At 53.0% G+C, this 17838-nt stretch overlaps 4 protein-coding genes across 4 annotated transcripts; 2 read left to right on the top strand and 2 right to left on the bottom strand.

Moving 5' to 3' along the window:
• Nucleotides 1–1874: 1874 nt before the first annotated feature.
• Nucleotides 1875–4223, top strand: KD926_002383 (uncharacterized protein; the record flags this gene model as incomplete). Its single annotated transcript, XM_053097071.1, has 2 exons — nucleotides 1875–2561; nucleotides 2652–4223. The coding sequence occupies 2 exons, from the start codon at nucleotides 1875–1877 to the stop codon at nucleotides 4221–4223; spliced, it is 2259 nt and encodes a 752-aa protein (XP_052958985.1).
• Nucleotides 4224–4710: 487 nt separating this feature from the next.
• On the bottom strand, nucleotides 4711–7969 carry KD926_002382 (glycoside hydrolase family 35 protein; the record flags this gene model as incomplete). Its single annotated transcript, XM_053097069.1, has 5 exons — nucleotides 4711–5515; nucleotides 5565–5652; nucleotides 5705–6070; nucleotides 6122–7118; nucleotides 7169–7969. 5 exons carry the CDS (start codon nucleotides 7967–7969, stop codon nucleotides 4711–4713), a joined length of 3057 nt encoding a protein of 1018 aa, XP_052958984.1.
• Nucleotides 7970–10575: 2606 nt separating this feature from the next.
• KD926_002381 (elongation of very long chain fatty acids protein) lies at nucleotides 10576–12277 on the bottom strand (the record flags this gene model as incomplete). Its single annotated transcript, XM_053097068.1, has 2 exons — nucleotides 10576–11427; nucleotides 11486–12277. The coding sequence occupies 2 exons, from the start codon at nucleotides 12275–12277 to the stop codon at nucleotides 10576–10578; spliced, it is 1644 nt and encodes a 547-aa protein (XP_052958983.1).
• Nucleotides 12278–13956: 1679 nt separating this feature from the next.
• On the top strand, nucleotides 13957–17465 carry KD926_002380 (uncharacterized protein; the record flags this gene model as incomplete). Its single annotated transcript, XM_053097067.1, has 7 exons — nucleotides 13957–14591; nucleotides 14654–15194; nucleotides 15757–15835; nucleotides 15886–16635; nucleotides 16717–16828; nucleotides 16881–17200; nucleotides 17317–17465. 7 exons carry the CDS (start codon nucleotides 13957–13959, stop codon nucleotides 17463–17465), a joined length of 2586 nt encoding a protein of 861 aa, XP_052958982.1.
• Between the last annotated feature and the right edge of the window lie 373 nt (nucleotides 17466–17838).

Below are 17838 nucleotides of genomic sequence, written 5' to 3'. Positions count from 1 at the left end.
ACGGGGAGATGCATGGAGCAGCCAGCGTCAGCTGTTGATGTACCGTAGTATGTACATGCCTCGTATACCGTAGTTACTACTGTAGGCATCTACAATGGCACCAGCCAAGATGGCCTTGCAGAGAGGGTGGCCACGGACCCCGATTGGTGTGCCTCCGGGCAAATGGGTTAGCGGCATTTCTGCAGGTCGCTGCAATCGGAAACCACCAAGCGGGGTCGAGTCACAATATTTCATAGTACTATTGAGTATTCCTGTGTAGTGTACGCCTGATAAGATGCGGCATGTGGAATGCGGCGGGTTGGCATGTGGCTTGGCTAGACTGCGATCGGGCTGAGTACTGCCTATGTTATACTCTGTTCAGATCCATACAACGGAGTAGAATCAACCGTTGAGCTTGAATAGGGGAATAAGCAGAGTGCAGTTGATACCGGAAGGATTACACCTTGGCCGATTCATGCCCCACCCATGTGAGGATATGAAGAATGACGGAGTCAAAGGTGGTTAGCCAGAATGGGAAGTTACATCGCGAAGTCAATCAATTTGCACATGTACGGAGGACTGGGATCGACGACTGATTACTCCGTAAGTTGCCCTGTAGACCTACATACACCTAAATGACGACCACGTTATCGTAGTTATAGAAATAAACAGATTACCTCATTATGCATTTCTTATAGTATTCCCTAGCAATAATAGACCCCAACCACCCTTCCCACAATTCGACAACAACAATAATATTAAAGAAATACAAGAAACCAACCAGACCCGATATCTCATCGCACCCGCAAATCTCGCCATGAGATCGGACCCTCTACCCAACCTGACCCTGATGTCTCATCCAGAAGGTCACTGATCTACACCGAGTCCTTGCATAAAAAAGGTCGCGTCAATTGCGTGTCCTCTGGCGCTTCTGCAAGATGAGCCGGTTTGTTCCAGGCCGAGGCGTTTAACCTTATTGTGTGGTCGGAGCGATCAGCTGGCATGCATTTGGAGATATGGACCTGGTTTGGCGTGGTTGTTAGGACATCAGCGGTCATGCTTACGATTTAGGAAACGTACTGGGTTCTTAGCTGGTGAAGCCGTACTTGGTGGCGGAGCGACATTGTTCATCTCTTCAAGAGGGTTGCTACTAGGTAGCTAGGCGGTCGGTCTATCTACAGTATCAATGGAGAATGGATAGTGATGGTGACTGCTATTTCTTTGACTGGTATATGATGAACACAGTTGGATTGACTCATCAATTCGACAGATACGTTTATTCTGCCAAAACATATGACTCTATACCATGAGACCAGTGTATGAGATATCAAGAGAGCTGCAAATCAAAGTGAAACCTACCACAGCAATCAACAGTACTCCTACCGGCCTCAAATATCCAATCAACGTCTAGTTTTCACAAAATCAATGACAACTTTCATAGAACTAGACTTCACCATGTCCCTATGGCCGGCAACTATTCTGATATGGAAATCCCATCAGTACTTGCACTCTACAAAGAAGAGGACCAAAGGAATGCCTTCAAATTTACTGCAATGCCTTTGCAGTTTCAGCGTCATGATGTCCCGATTGGGCAAGTGTTGGTATCGACGGGTCACCCAATCAATTGCTAGAGATTTTGCCAGCTTCAGTACCTAGCTGGGAGCCGCCTCTCGCCTGCCCATTCACTGAGTTGCCCTGTCACACAGTGTAAAGACCATGGAAGTGAATAGGCGCTTTCTCTTTCTCACTTCCTTCCTTTCTTCTCTCAAACACATCTATCCAGACAGGACCGTCAAGGCAATCCAACCTCTCAATACCCTCTACCGCTCGCTCACCTACAGTCGAGTCTCCTATCCTTGAATCCCATCCCAAACACCCACCCCTCCCCCGTCACAATGTGCCAACTGATCGTCTTCTGGCACATCTGCAGCCACCTGATCCTCTCGACCATGAAATGCCCCTTCGACGGCGCGACCACGCACGAAGAAGAAACCACCACCACCGCGCTCGTCGACTACCCATGCTGGCTTTGCAAGCAAGGCCCCCACCACGCCCAATGGGAAAAAGTCTCCCGCGTCCGATCCGCCATCCTCACCGTGGAGCAGATGGAATTCATCCTCAACGTCTCGTCCTACGAGCGTGACTTCCTCCCTCGAGTCGCGGGCTTCTACGCGCGAGGCGACCATAAGCGCTGGGGCCAACCGGGCGAAAACAAGGCGAAGTACACCCAGAAGGACTCTTATATCGAGAGCTTGGAGCTGGAGATTGCGCTGGCGGAGCGCGGGGAGAGAGCGGTTCTGATGAAACCGGGGTTGATGTTTGATTTGGAGATTGCGTTGGCGAAGCGCTTTGATGTGGAGAATTATAAGCCGCTGTTTTGGCCGCTCAGAGGGTGGAGGGAGCCGAGTATGGTGTTTTATTCGGCTTCGACGATGCTGAAGCTCTTGCCGTCGGTGGGGGAGCAGGGGGTGCTGAAGATGACTGCGTGTGATGGGGAAGAGATTTATGGGTGTCAGTTCGCGCCGCAGTCTGCCACAGCTGGCTCGATGCTTTCGACCTCGTCTGGGCCTTCTCAAAGTGCTGTAAGTCTGGATTTCTCTCCGTGGGAGTCAGTGGCATGATGGGTCATTGGCATTGCATGACTTCCAAGCAGCTCCTAATAAAACCAACAGATATCCCTATCTCTATGCCAGACCAACAACACCTGGAGCGCTTCTTTCCCCGACAGGACCTTCGCCCCAGCTGCACAGAGCCATGTCCCCACTTTTTGCGACAGCGTACCAGCCTGGATGCAGTGGCAGAACAACAGCCACCCGCCTGGAGGTGAAGCACAGGGCCCTTCCACATCCGAAAGTCTCTTCGGTTTCGATGCATACAGTGCGAACGACATCGTGTTGCCGGATCCGTGCTCAGCCGCCCAGAAGACTCATATGGGAACCCCCATGCCTGGAGGCCCCGTGATCCAGAACCCCGTCGACTACCAAATGACAGGGACAGCGACAGCAACAGCTACCGAACTTAACCCCATCTACTCTGGAACCGCTAACGGTGTCAATATCTCCTACCCTGCAGGCAATCCCATCCAAGCCCCTGATATCTCGCTACCCGCACCCCTCGCATGCGATATGCTTCCATTCGGATACGGATACACCACCCCCAGACCGATATCCAGCAACGCCAGCACCAACATGAGCCCGATGTCCCCTCAGCGTTGCCCGACGGAGCAGCAGCAGCAGCAGCAGCAGCAGCAACAGCAGCAACAGCAGCAACAGAAGCAGGAACAGCCAGTTCCGACCCAGAATCCTTTCGGATACGGAAGTTCACACCAGTTCCTCTCGGCGTCGATTCCTATGTGCCAAGCACAAGCTCATATACAAGCCCAGACACTCACCTATCAAAATCTCCGCCCACCACAACAGCAGCAACTGCAATCACAAGCACAAGTACAACCAAACCACCAAGTCCAGGTCAAAACCTCAATTACCTCACCCTCCCCCAAAAAAGCCATCGCCAGAAAACCACGCCTCAGTGGCAGCAACCTATTCCGCTCTCACGGCCCACCCAGCAAGCGCTATCTGACGCCTTTGCCCTGCAACCCAGGAACCCCCGCGATAAAGATGTATGAGACACCTGAGAAAAAGACATTCTCTACTCCAGTTATGGGTACTACTGGTACGAGTTCGGACGTGGATATGGAGGATGGGAATACGGATAGCGAGACTGATAGCTCGAGTGCTTCGCCGTCTACCCGCAGAAGAAGACGTACAGTCTCAGGCACAGGTACAAGCATAACCAACGCTAAAGGTAAGGCAAGAGACACAGACAAAGGAAAAGCGCCAATGATAAGGGCAACTATCATGCAGGCTCATGGTCCTGTCGATTCTTGTGCGTTGATGGTTGGCGGTTTTCCGTCTCAGGACCATATCCATATGTCTGCTCCTGCCCCTGCCCCTGGGCCTGGAATCATTCCTAATCCTGGCCCTATTCCTGGCCTCGGCTTTGACCCTGTCCCTATGATGATGGGGATGCCCATGCCGATAACGCCCCAGCGTGGCCCGGTCCAGTCGAATAGGACACCCATAATGACGCAGTCGACGTCGAGCAAGAACGTATCTACGAGTTTGAGTTTGAGTGGCGAGAGGAAGCGGAAACGGGATCGGGATCAGGATCATTCGCGTTCTTGTTCGCGTTCGCAGGCACATTTACAGGCCCAGGCCCAGGCGCAGTCAAAAGAAGGGTATTAGGGATCTAGGGGAAATTCTGTTTGAGACTTTGGATGCGTTGCCTAGATTGTGTGGGTAAGTTTGTACTCACTCATACACATACACATCCATATCCACAGAAGCAGAGGGAGGGAGAGACATGCAGTGCTGGAGTTGTCTGTCCTGGTGGATTTTTGCTTTCCTTTCCTTTGTATTTGGTAGTTCGATGTATGTAGGTCCTCCTGATTTATTGGCTGCGTGAACTGGTTGACGAATTTGATTAATTTGATTAATTTATGGTAGAATCTCTACCTATCTACCTACCTGTTCTAGACAGAGCATCCACCTTACACTGACAGAGACATAGACATAAATATAGACATAGATACCTACAGTGAGTGGAGTGGTACTATACCTAGATTCATTCAATTTAATCATATCGCTAACTACACTAACAATCATCCCCATTCCATCACATAAATTTTACATATCGCTCATCAACCGACCCCCAATTCTCAACGCCTCTAACTTAAGCAAACTTCTCTCTCTCCTTCTCCCACCCGGGCCTCAACTTCTCCTCATCAATATTCGCCACATCCAATGAACTATCCGCCACGTAATTCACCCTCCAATCGACAGTAATGGCCGCACCATCTTCACTCTGCGCCCAAACCGCTAAACCAATGGTGTTCTCACCGCGGTAGTCCAAGATACCTGCGGGGACGGGATACACGACCTGGTTTCCGATGTGTGGATGGTACCGGCCGTACTGGTATCCGTTGACGAAGAGCTGGGCGCGGTACGCCTTGCTTGTGCCGGCCGGGGTGCCGAGGATGAAGGAGATGGAGACGTCCAGACCCGAAGGGATGTTAAGGGGGACGGTGGTGCGGAAGAAGCGGACGGTGGCGCCGGAGAAGGATAATTTGGAAACGGAGCTGGAGGAGTGGTTGGTGCTCTTGTCGACAGACCAGGCGCTGTCGTCGAAGCCAGGAAGATGCCAGCCGACGCGCTCAGCGTGGAGGCCGTCTTCGTTGTAGACGCCGCGGACGGGGTCGAGGTTAGATTCACCGCCGGCGGTACCAGCGAGACGCCAATGGGTGAAGTTGGGGGCGGAGGAGCCGAGGAGTCGGGCTTCGATGATGCCGCGCGGGTTGAGCACGCCGGTGGTCATGTCGTGGCCAGTGTCGTCGTGGATGACGAGGAGGGTGTTCCGGGAGCCTGAGCGAGTGTGGAGCGTGTTGTTGGCGAAGGTGAGGGTTTTGTTGGCCTGCTCGATGGTGGCGTTGCCGAGGTAAGAGCCGAGGAAGTGGCCATTCAGATAGGCAGACCAGCCGCTGGTTTGGTTAGTTGGATGGTGTATGTTGGAAGGTAGGATGTGCTTACAATGCAGCGCCACCTTGGATGTTCAGGAAGACGCCGGAGGCGGTTCCGTTGAAGTAGCCGCGCCAGAGGCGGACACCGTTGTGGAATCCTGTAGGTGGATGAGCATGAGACTACAATTTGAGGGCCGTAAAAATGCATACCGTATTCGTTGGCGTACAAGACAGGAGAGGTGACAGGGGGATGCGGGTTCAGCGTGGTTTCATGGTTGGCATCAACCCAGGCCGGTCCAGAGTCATCGTACGACTCCAAGCGTTCCGGCAAGCTGTCGTTCGACCGCCACGAGCCGAAAGAGGGGAGCTTAATCGAGGGCGGCGCGGCGAGCGTGGCCTTGAGACTGCCGTAGGGGGTCTCGGAAGACTTGACCTGCTTGCCGTTCCAGGTGATCGCCTTGACGTCCTTAGGAGCGAAAACTTCCAGGTTCGTCTTGTCGGTTGAGTCACCGCGGAGAGCCAAGGTAGATCCCGAGACGCTGGCCGCACGGACGAGGTAGGGGCCTTCGACCAGGACTTATATGATATTAGCATTCAGTCATGTAATGGATACGGGTAAGAACAGACCAAGTTCATCCTCCGGGGCAATCGGATCATCAGTCAAGGTAGGGGCCCAGAAATGATAAGCAGACGACCTGTCGAGAACAACGACACGGACATCATCATCCAGCTGAAGCACACTCATTCCCTTGGCTTGAGTGAACCCGACAACAACATGGTCCTTCTTGCCGTTGAACTTGACGCTGGAGCAGCCGTTGCAGCTCGCCACCTTGCCAGACTTAGTGCCCTTGATGGCGAACTCGCCGGATTCTCCCGTGGGCACCCAAAGCACCAGAGTCGGGTGGTCGTCGATGACCGCATAGGTCAACACCTCAGCGGTGGAGTACAGGAGGGTCTTGGAGCCGAAGGCGAAATCAGTCACGATGATCTTGGACTGATGACCGTTCAGGCGGATCTTGCCCTGCTCACTTGGGATCGTCAGAGCGCCGGCGGAGGTGTTCACGTGGAGCTTGAAGGACTCGTCCGAGCCGATGGTGGTATCCTTGTGGATGGTGACGTAGAAGGCACCGTTGGTCTCGGGGTTTCGGAGTTCGTAAGCGCTGACGGCAGCGTTGTCGGTGTACTTGGTGCCGTTGCCGATGAGGTCGGTCATGGTGAGGTCCTTGGCGCTACGAGTGAACAGGGAAAGCAGCTTGGTCTCGTGGTACTTGTCACCAATCGAGCGGTCCTCGGCAATCGGGGAGGAGTAGTCGTAGCTGGTGGCCGTGACAGGGGCAGCCAGCGAGCCCCAGTTGGTTCCGCCAAACACCATGTACAAACTCATGGCGGTCACTCGCTGGGCGATGTTCCACCGATAGAACAGGTTGGCGAAGTCCGCTCCGGTATCCTCGGGACATCCACCTTCGGGACCGGCCCAGGGGTTGTAAGATCCACCCTGGAACTCAGGCATGAAGGCAGGCATCGAGGGCTGGACCTCCTGGAAGTAGTCGTAGTAGGGAATCACTTTGTAAGGAACGTACTCTCCATTGGTGGAGGTGCATTGAGAAACGTCACAAGTCCAGCACTGTAATTATTAGTAACTTCCATAAACTAGATATAATTCAGATAACTCACCGAGGGATACGAATCCACACCAGGAGCGTCAACATTTCCTCCAGCGTTGGACCAGTCATTTCCCCAAGATTTGGTGTTCAGGTTGGGATCGTTGGCCGTCAGCGGCACGACGATACCATTCTCACGCGCACTCTTCTCGAGCAGTTCCATATAGGCGACCGCAGTTTTATTAGGGTTCCTATCACTGGGATCCCCAATCCACTGCTGACCATACTCGTTCTCGATCTGATAGCAGAAAGTATTCTGCCCATCCGTGAGCTGGTACTTGCTGGTGATCTGCGACATCTTCTCAAAGTAAGGCTTCCACGCCGCAGTATACCTGGGGTCGTCGTTGCGCATCGACCCATAGGCACCGGTGGTCGCCCATAGCGGAAAGCCACCAGCGCTGGCCTCGGCATTGACATACGGCCCGGGCCGCACGATCATATACATGCCCAGCTCCTTGGCGAGCTCGAAGATGGGCGTGATGTCACGCGCGCCGGTGTGGAAGTCCACCGTGTGGTTGTTAGGCGCATGGTACGCCCAGCTAGAGTAGAAGGCAAACGCGGTGAAGCCGGTGGCTTTGACCTTCTCGAGGATGTCGCGCCAGAGTTCGGGGACGGGAATACGCCAGTAGTGGAACTCGCCGGAGAAGATGAAGATGCGCTGTCCGTGAACATGGAAGCTGTAGTGGTCCCATTGCACGGCAGTGTTCAGACCGTTGTCGTGCAGAGGCCAGTCAGAGTCGGACTGATTCTGGGCAGCAGCCAGAAGTCCGATGCTGGAAAGAAGCAGCACGGCAAGATGCATGATGCGCGTCATGGTGAGCTGTCTCTAGGAATTTCTCACACAAGAGAATTCGAAAGAGACAGCTTTGAAGACCAAAGCTCCAATGCCGGGACATGACAACCAATTTATAGCACGCCGGGCAGACTAGGCAGCCGAGAGTGCGAAAAAAAAAAAGCCTCATCCGACTCCGAACCGATGACATGGCCGTATATTGGCAATATACCGAGCAGCCAATCGGTATGAAGGCAATAGATCCTCCAGGGCTAAAAGAAATGACGGCGATATTTGACCCGCATGCTGGGGTCGTTAACAGGGCTCTAAGTAAAGCCGGACAAGCACCTCCCGCCGGGAAATGGGAATGCCTGGTATAGTGCGCTGCGCTACAAGACCCTTAGCCTGCAGCAAACATCGAACCCCGCTGCTTGGAGCCTTGGACCGGATTTTTGATCAATGAATGGCATGGTCTGATGAATCGGCTCCATCGGTGCGGGATTGAGTGGGGAAAGGATATTGCAGTCGTGGAGCCCCGGATTGTGGAAGAGCGGCGCCGGTGCGTGCGGATTGCTCGGAGGTGGAGCATTTCCGTTGTAGCCAAGATATGGAGTAAGCCACGATACATTTGAACATGCCTAGATCATTTCTGGAGAAGTGTTTGCTTGGGTTGAGATATGATTCAATGGGTTTGTTGAGGAGATGGAGGTAGATGAAGCTTTGCGGCTGTTGAACATTACGGACTGGGGTCGAGAAGCGCGGGGCCAGCGAACTCAACAGATGTTTTAGAACATCTCATACAAGTCGATGGACGAATAGAAGTCTGCGAATTATTACCCAGCGATTCGAGGGAATTATGTCTCAGCGATGGCCTAGACATACGGATAATCGAACGTGCTAAGTAGCTCCCATCCAGTACATGCCGGAATGACCTGCAGGTCATCCCAATCGCGGTAGAAGCCGGCCTATATAGCCCCCGCGCACTCAGCCGGGATATGATCCACAAGACGCAAGTGCTAGGGCTCGGTGGTGTTCTATCCGGCACGCAGGTCGAGAGGATCCTCGGTGATCGCGTCCGACATGGGGTGATTGCTTCTGCAGGTGATCGGCATGATCCTCGGGACCCATCTAGGCCGATGCTATATGCAATGTAGCAGGGGATAGTAAACGGGATATCGAAGGCGTGTGCTTATGGACCGAGAAGCTTTCCAGGTTTGATCAGAGCACGTCCTGTGGAGGGTCTGCGTAGGATTGCCCGTCTTCACACAGATGCGCCGTTGTAATGCCTCCGGAAGAAGACATGTCTTTCCAACTCGGCCACAGCGCGGTAGGCAGGGTATAAATGTTGTCATTGGGAAGGCGAGACCGGGCTCCAGGATAGAAGGTGTCTTTCACTCAAGGCCCGTAGCCTATTCAAACTCCAATGATATAGGCAACGGCTGTGATAGTTTGCATCTCATGAACGAATTCATTCGTGAGATCTTCAAGGGCAAGCAGTACCCGGAGTGAGACGAGTAATAACGAGCAGTTTCTCCAGAATCGCTATCATATAACAGTCCACATGGCCGCCGCCCACCACTGATCACACCGTCTGCATGCACGCCACATGGGCCGTGATTTAGACCCAATAGTATTGTCATTGTCTCTGATTTACGAAAGTCTAACTGTATAAATAACGTCAATGAGCAATGACTACCAGAGTCATATGCAAAGAAATAGTAAAGAAAACATAAACTAATATAAAGAATAAGCAATACGTACTGAGTAGTTAGAGATCATCATCAAGTGCGTGGCAAGAAAGAACCATCTGCGTGCGCCGGGAATACACCGGCTCGCACGGAGGAAATTTTCCCGTTGGGGGATTTCAGGAACAAGATTCAACCTGTTTGACAGGTCGAGTTCGCGAGTGGATTAAAATCCTACTTGGACCCTAAAATTTCGAGCATATGATGATCCAGACTAGTAGAAAGGAGAGAATAAGAAAAGAGTAGAGATGTGACAATCGCTCGGCCGTTGGAGTTGGGATGGAGAAAGGAGGAAAGCGATGAACTGCAAATGGGCGAAGGAAGAAAGTGCCTTGCCTCACATGATCAGAGCAACAAACCTGTCTCTCTACGAACGGTAAATATCTACTCTGTACTCCGTACGAGCCCATTCAATACATCATACTCATTAAATATTATCATTCATTCCAAGCTAATCAACACATCAAAATAAACACAATGCTTTTTTCCGGCTACCCATGAGCGCGGCCCAGGTAGACTTACAATGTTAACATATTTACATAACAAAAAGGGTAATCTTTCGAAGGGGAAAGAAAATCAAAGAATAAAGTCCAAAAGTACTCCGTATGATGATGGACCCATGTATAACCGCAAGTTCGCAGAAGCGCAATCCCCGGTGGCGTGGGATCTGCGGTCGGATGATATCACCCGTGGGCGCTAGCGGATGGATGAGCATGGAATGCTCCCCAACCAATCTGTCCCAGGTGGCTGAGCGAGCCTGATCGACAACGGGGTGCGGATTGAACACAGCGAGCCGGCATACGGAGTATATACCGTAGGATAGACTCGTATCCTTAATGGCTCTATCGATTGGGTGGGAGGTTGTTGGTGGAGAAAAGGTGCAGTTTAACGAGAAACACTCGTCTAGGCGTTGTTATCCAGCACCTCGAAAGGATTGCTGCCTTTAGGATCAATGGTGGCAGCGCTCTCCAGCTCGTCCTGGGTAACCTTCTTGGCACCCTTCTTCGATGAGACAGGGGAGAAACCCTGCTGAGGCTCGTTGGCGGCGGCGCGGGCTTTCTGTTTGGCGGAAGCGCGCGTCCGGATGGGGGAGTCATGAGCGACCACGGGCTCCTGGGTCTTCTTCACGCTGGGCGGCGGCGCCTGGGTCGTCTTGGTGGCTTCGTCCTCGGTGGTTTCACTCGTGTCACCGCTCGTTTCACCGTTCATCTCCACCGACTTCTGGATCTCGCGGCTGACGCCCTTCAGGGCGTCCAGGCCCGCCTTCTCGGCAGCGTTCATGTGCGTCGGGTTACGAGGGTTGGGGTCCTTGCGGTGCAGGTATGAGCGGACGAAGAAGCGGACGAAGAGGTAGGTTAGGGGGAGGAGGTAGGAGACGTTCAGCCAGATGGCGAAGCCTTGTCCGCTGGTGTCCATGCAAGTAGTCATAGGTCCAAGGGCGGGGTTCTGGGCAGCGCTGGGGGTTTCAGGAGCGCCAACATTTTCGGCGATCCCCTCGGCACCGGCGGCGCGCAGGGCAACCTGCTTCAACCAGGGGACCAGACCGGCTCCCGCGGCGGCGGTAGCAGCGGCGGTCGACCGAACGTCGGGAACGGCGGTCTCGGACTGGAACGAAGGTAGAGTGTAGTGAACGAAGAGGTAAGAGGCGGCCATGGTGGTTCCGAGGAGGAATTGCATGATCTGCATGGAGGTCAAGGAGCGCTTGATGAGCTGGGGGACGCGGATACGGAGGGCCGTGAGGGTGTAGTAGGTGTACTGCAAGAATCGCACGTTAGTAACTGGTTCTTTCCGAGATCCGATTAGTTGTACATACCATCATCGCATGGATCGCCGAGTTAACCAGAGTGAAGATCCAAATGGGAGGCGCGATGTAGCGAATACCGGCCCACATGCACATCATGGCACCGGCGTGGTGGTAGGTCTGCAGCGTCGAGCTCTTCTTGCCCTTGGCGAGAATGATGGCGGTATCAAGCACCTCGTAGAACTTGGACAAGTAGAAGATCCAACCCAGGTAGGCCAGGCCACCGTTCCACGTGCGACCAACGTCGGTCGGGTCGGGCACGCCCCCTTCGGCCAGTTGGAATTCGGGGTTGCGTAGGGTCCATTGGTTGATAGAAGGGTCGTAGGTGGCCGCGTTGCCGTATCCCCGGGGACCGTTGATCTTGCACAGAGCATCGGCCACGCCTACTAGGCCGTTAGGGTCGTTCCGAGCGGGCCAAGCGTCTCGGAAGGCGTTGAACATGCCGGCGAAGGTCCAGGCGGAGTAGACAGCCAGGAAGACATTATGCAGGATAACGAATAGCTTGAAGAGGCGGGTGTGGCTCAGGGCCCAGGGTTTGTAGCCGCGACTCTTGTTGATGCGATTGACCAGGACGACGGTAACGGCGTAGACACTGGCGATGGTGATGGGAACGCGCACATCCAGCAGCTGGTTGTACAGAGCGGGAGGAATGTTGAACGGTTGGGCCCAGGTCGGCTCGGCGATCTGAGGCGCAGGGAGGGTCGTTGGGAGAGCGTCCGGCGGGAATTTCAACAAGGAGGCGGGCGGCAGTCCGATGCGGACCACGGCCGGGCCTGACGCGGTGTCGACGTTGATGTCGTACATGACGGAATGATCGGGGCGACTCAATGGTCCCCCAGCGAATTGAGAGAGGATAGTAGAGACAATTAAGAAGCGGACTCGTCAGCCACAAACTCTTTGTCAAGTAGGAGAGCGAGAGGCGCAAACTGCAGCCGGACCGGGCTCAACCAACACGGATGGCGGCAGGGAGAGAATTCTCAACGTAGAGAAAAGATGGAAAGATGGAAAGAGAGACCGGAATCCGCGGAGGTCTTTAAAGAGCAGAAAGACCAAGAATTGAGGCGATTCACAAGAAGGAAAAGAAAAAGGATCGACTTGTACCGGTAGTTCGAGCGCGGGCAACAAACCAAAAGTCGCGGAGTGGAGCCGCCGCTGCATTTTGTTGGGATTTTCCTGCGGCGAGCTGGGGGGAAGCCGAGGCCCAACAATTGCCAATTCTTGTGAATTCTTATCTTATTGATTGAGAGATGGACATCCTATTGTAGATAGCGATGCACAGCATGACTTGTACATCCGTAGATCCTGACGAGTACAGAGGGTCAGGCCCTGCAAGTCATGGACACAATGGAAGCATCCCCAGTGTTCTAGAAACTTACCGGTTGGGGTGTTTACAATGGGAATACAGAGAATAGTAATAGTAATAGTAATGGTTAACACTGTCAGCTATACTCCGTACTCTAGAACCTAAGCAAGCCTCTAGGAAATAGATGGATCCATCGGTCTTCCTCACCTGCTGCTTGAGGCAACGTAGAGGTCGATCCCTCACCTTATCCCAGTAGTTCCTCGTCAGAGTGAGAGTGTGTCGGAATGTCGGGTGGATCCCAATTCCGCACAGGCTGACTCAGCCGTTGGTCTGTGATGCCTCAGGCAGTCCCAATGCTGAATCACGGGCCTCCGTCTTCCAGCAGATCCCTCCTGTCTTCTTTCTTTTCCTTTCCTTCCCTTGGACAATCAATCCCCTCTCTTCTCCAGTTCCCAACCGCTGCCTTCCCCTCAAAACACGTCATGGCCTGCTTATCAGTCTTTCGGCCTACCGTCAGCTCCTCGCGTTCAGCTCCTCGCGTTCAGCTGCACCGATCCGGATGGACGCGGTCTTGTCCACCCCAACGGATTTCATAATGCCTCGGTCGTCATTCCACGTCCAGCGTAGCGCCTAGGCATGTCTTATCCATGATACATTCCACACGCACTAATGAATAATGCCATGAACAAGCCATTGTGACTTGAATCTGTAATGCGGGGAACCAACGGTGGATTACTTTCATAACTACTAAGAGACTAACTAAGAGTCTACTCAGATGGTCAGACCCCAGCATGGCCCTCGGTGAGCTTAATCGACGGGGCGCCTCCAGACTCCTTACTCCCTAGTAGCTGCATACGGAGTTCTGTAGTTTTCAAGTAAGGACTCTATACTGAGACAGATTCTCTGGAATATCTATTAAGTTGTACTCCGTAGACACATCTAAATTCATGATCCCGATCCCTGTAAATTATGAGCAATTAGACGAAATAATCACAAACGCATCGCGTACTACGAGATACGTCATAGGGGATGAATCTATCAACAACAAACAACGACAACGACAACGACAACGCGCCCAGTCTCTTCCCTTCTTCTCTCTTTTTGACCCTCGCTCTCCAACGTCCCCTTGCATCTCTCCTTAACTTGAACCCTATCGTTGCTCCAACCTGTCATTCGAACCATGCCCCCCAAACGTGCCGCCGCGGGCTCCACGGCCGCTTCTAAACGCCAGAAAACCACCCCCACCACCAGCGTGGTTGCCACGAACCATCGCTGGGCTGCCGTCTCCGGCACGGGAAACATCTACGCTGGCTACATCGAGCAGATGGCCAAGGACCCCGAGGGCAGGTATGCATACAAGTGCCTCTGTCGACCTCCGTTCCCGGACGGCGACTACGAGTCCGACGAGGAAGGTTCCTTAAACGAGGGTTGCTCAGACAGCGAGCACGACAACAAGACCAATGCCAACGACAAAGAAACTGCGACCGGGGAAAACCCACCGGCCAAACCCCGCTGCGACGGCGGCAAGACCTGCCTGTGCAAGAAGCCCGTGGCAGAGCATCCCGACCATCCGTGGGCTTTCACTCACGCGGGCCTGAGCAAGTTCATTGACTTGCGTCTGTGTGGGGATCTGCGCTGCCCGGACTTTTACGATATGTACACGTTCAACGACCACCATAGCTACGGCATCATGGAGGTCGTCGAGAACCTGATCCTGGACTTCGACGAGGCCAAGGAGGACTGGAAGGAGCAGTGGGCGATGTGCGAGGCTGCGGTGCTCTTTCTGTTGTGTGGTGAGGCGGATCCTATGAAAATGTATGTTCTTTCTTATACCCTGATTGATTACCTGAAGATACACGCTAATGCAATTTGATCAGGGCGGACGACGGCGAAAGAGTGTCTCATGTGCATACGCTCATCGCGCGCATGTTCCTCACCATTTTGGCCAAACTAGAAGCGCAAGATGCTCTGAAACCCGAGTCGGAGGTCAAGAACCTCGGCGTCATCATGGCCGTCTACATGAAGTACATCCACAGCGAGGCGAACGAGCTCAGTGATGTCACTGCGGCCAAGAAGTTCCAGTTCGACCAGGCCCCCCTGCATATCCTTGCGTATGCGAAGAAGCATGGAATTAAGCTACGAGGCCCGGCCGACATCGACGAGCTCGTGGAGGAGGTTGAGGCCGAGCAGGAGGAGAAGATCCGCTTGCCGGCTGCTTCCGCGAAGGATCCCTGGAACTGGGCCGACGGACTGAAGAAGTACGCGAAAGACCATGTCGGCAAATTGGCAGACATGGGCGGCGACAATCTGGATTTGACTACATGGAGCAGTGCCGAACGTAAGAAGAAAAGCTTCAATAACAAGGACTGTTTCAGTAAGAAGGCGATCGATGGGCTCAAGGACGGAATGATTTTGCAGGTGCGTTAGATGGGAGGGAGTCGATCCATGATTATTTCCGGGATTCTACCTGTGTGTACACTATGTTTCCAATATCTCTGTTAAAAAGGACGCCTAGTACCTACTTCTAAAGTAAATGGTGCCATTCACAGAACAATTTTAGAAGTCAAACCCTTTCGGCCCCATTCCCTCCCCTATATCGACAAGCGTCACCCCCATGTTTAATCTAAAGCAAACAAACCCTTCCTCCAATCCCTCATGACACAAGCTCCACGCTTAGTCTTCATATCAACCACCTCCCCCAAACCCTCAACACCAAATTCCTAAAACGGCAACACGCAGGATGCAGGCCCCTGTTTTTCGAAGCGTGGTCTTGTCAGCTTACGGGAAATGGTTCCTGCAGCGATTTCCCCTAGGCCCTAGGGCGCTGATCCTGACGAGAAACGGCCCCCAGGGACCGGCGCTAAGCAACGCTTTTTGTCACTTTGGGTGATGATCTTGACAGCACTGGGGAGTTCACACCCCACTTCGATGTCATTTCTCGTATTCCATGCTTGGGATCCAGGGTCGCTTATATTTTTAGGCTTGGTCTGTGTTTCAAGTTGGTGCGAAGAAGGTGTTTAGTGTTTTGGCTGGGCCCGGTGATCCGCTCGCTTGTGCAGGTACTGCTAGTATAGTGTCTGGTACATACCCAGGGAGTCTAACTATGAAGTGTTCGTATATAAAAGGGTTGATGTCGGACAAACCCGTAAACACTCCATCACCACCAGCCTCTCAAACCCTTACCCCTCCAGCCCAAATACCATCCAGAGAGTACCACATCCCAAGTCCAGTATGCATCTCCCCAACCTCCTCTCCCTAGGCCTTCTCGGCCTAGGCCTCGCCTCCACCGCAACAGCCGCACCCAAAGACAGCAGCACCAGCAACTCCAACACGCCTAGCAAAACCACCGAATTCACACACCCCGGCGTCTTCCTCGACTCCGCACAACTCAAGCTCATCGCTTCCCGCGTCTCAGCCAAGAAGGATCCCCAGGCAGCCGCCTACGACGCAATGATGGACCACGAGTTCGCTTCCCGCACGGAGCCCTCGCCATTCGCGACGGTCGAATGCGGTCCGACCTCCACGCCGGACGTGGGCTGTCACGAGGAGCGCGAGGACGCGCTGACGGCGTACCTGAACGCCCTGGCGTGGGTGATCACAGGGACGAAGAAGTACGCGGACCGCGCGATCGAGTTCATGAATGCCTGGTCTGGGACTATCGAGGGACATAGTAATTCGAATGCGCCGTTGCAGGCGGCCTGGTCTGCTGCGTCGTGGGCCAGGGCTGGCGAGATCATCAGGTATAGTAAGGCTGGATGGAAGGACAGCGACGTTAAGCAGTTTGAGGGCATGTTGAGGGATGTGTATTTGCCGGAGATTATTGATGGGGCGCCGGGAAAGAATGGAAATTGGGAACTTGGTTGGTTTTCTCCTTTTCCCTTTTCAGATTTCTGTTGGAATTGAGGGAGGAGAAGGAACTAACCATTCCACAAATGTATAGTCATGATGGAAGCGGCACTCGGTATCTCCGTCTTCATCAACGACCGCGAAAGCTACGACAAAGCCATGAAGACATTCCTGGCTCGAGTCCCAGCATACATCTATCTCACCAAGTCAGTACACCCCCCTCCATCCCACCAACGAAACAACTAACATATCCTCCAGAGACGGCAAACTCCCGAAAACCAGTCCCGAAGACAACAAATCCTCCTCATCCTCGATCATCGACTTCTGGCAAGGCCAATCGACCTTTCCCGAGAACGGCATTTCCCAGGAAACATGCCGCGACTTCGCGCACACAGGGTACGGCATCGCGTCGATCGCACACGTCGCCGAGACATCCCGTATCCAGGGCCGCGACCTCTACGAGGAAGACACGGGCGAGAGATTGCGGTATGCGCTGGGCTTTCACACGAAGTATCAGCTGCAGGGATCCTTGCCTGGGAATATCTGTGGAGGAGATTTGAAGAGGGAGTTGGGTGATGGTAAGTTCTTCTTTCTTTTCCCACGGCCTCCACTTGAAAAACAAAAGAAAAAAAGAAAAGTTCATGTCGGCCTTCTTGGCCTGTTTCCATGATTGTGTTGGACTAACTCCATGCAGTGACTGAGGTGGCGTTCAATGGGCTCTCGTTCCGAGGAAACCATACCATGACCAACACGGATAAGTATACTCTTGAGCGACGTCCTGCAGGGACTGATAAGTTGTTCATCGGATGGGAGACTCTGACTCATGCTGAGAATGATGCGTAAAATGGACAAGAAAAGCAGGAGGGTAGATTGCAATGTGCTATAATTTAAGTGGTGGATTGCGACAAGTGTATATATAGGTAGTCAACTGGATATATTTCTCAAGCGGGAAGAGGAATTTGTAATGTGCCTGAGGTTAAGCAGTGGAGCGCGGGAAGTGTACATGTACAGATTGTTAATTTGATATATTTCTCAAGTCCATTTCATTGTAATGGCAATTGTATTGTGAATGCTTGGAATACCTGACAAAAGCAAAGAAAATATAAAAAGAAAGGCAACACCAGATAACAACACCGTCATGTAATGATACACTTGCTGCGCAATGAAGACCTCCGAAATTCAGTATGTATCTCAGGTTAAATCAACAACAACAGAA

Source organism: Aspergillus affinis (genome assembly GCF_023601865.1).
Source record: "Aspergillus affinis strain CMG 70 chromosome Unknown NODE_14_length_433147_cov_86_863592, whole genome shotgun sequence".
NCBI classification, from domain to species: Eukaryota; Fungi; Ascomycota; class Eurotiomycetes; order Eurotiales; family Aspergillaceae; genus Aspergillus; species Aspergillus affinis.
The sequence above is the reverse complement of the archived record's forward strand: the minus strand, read 5'-3'. Positions and strand labels throughout refer to the sequence as shown.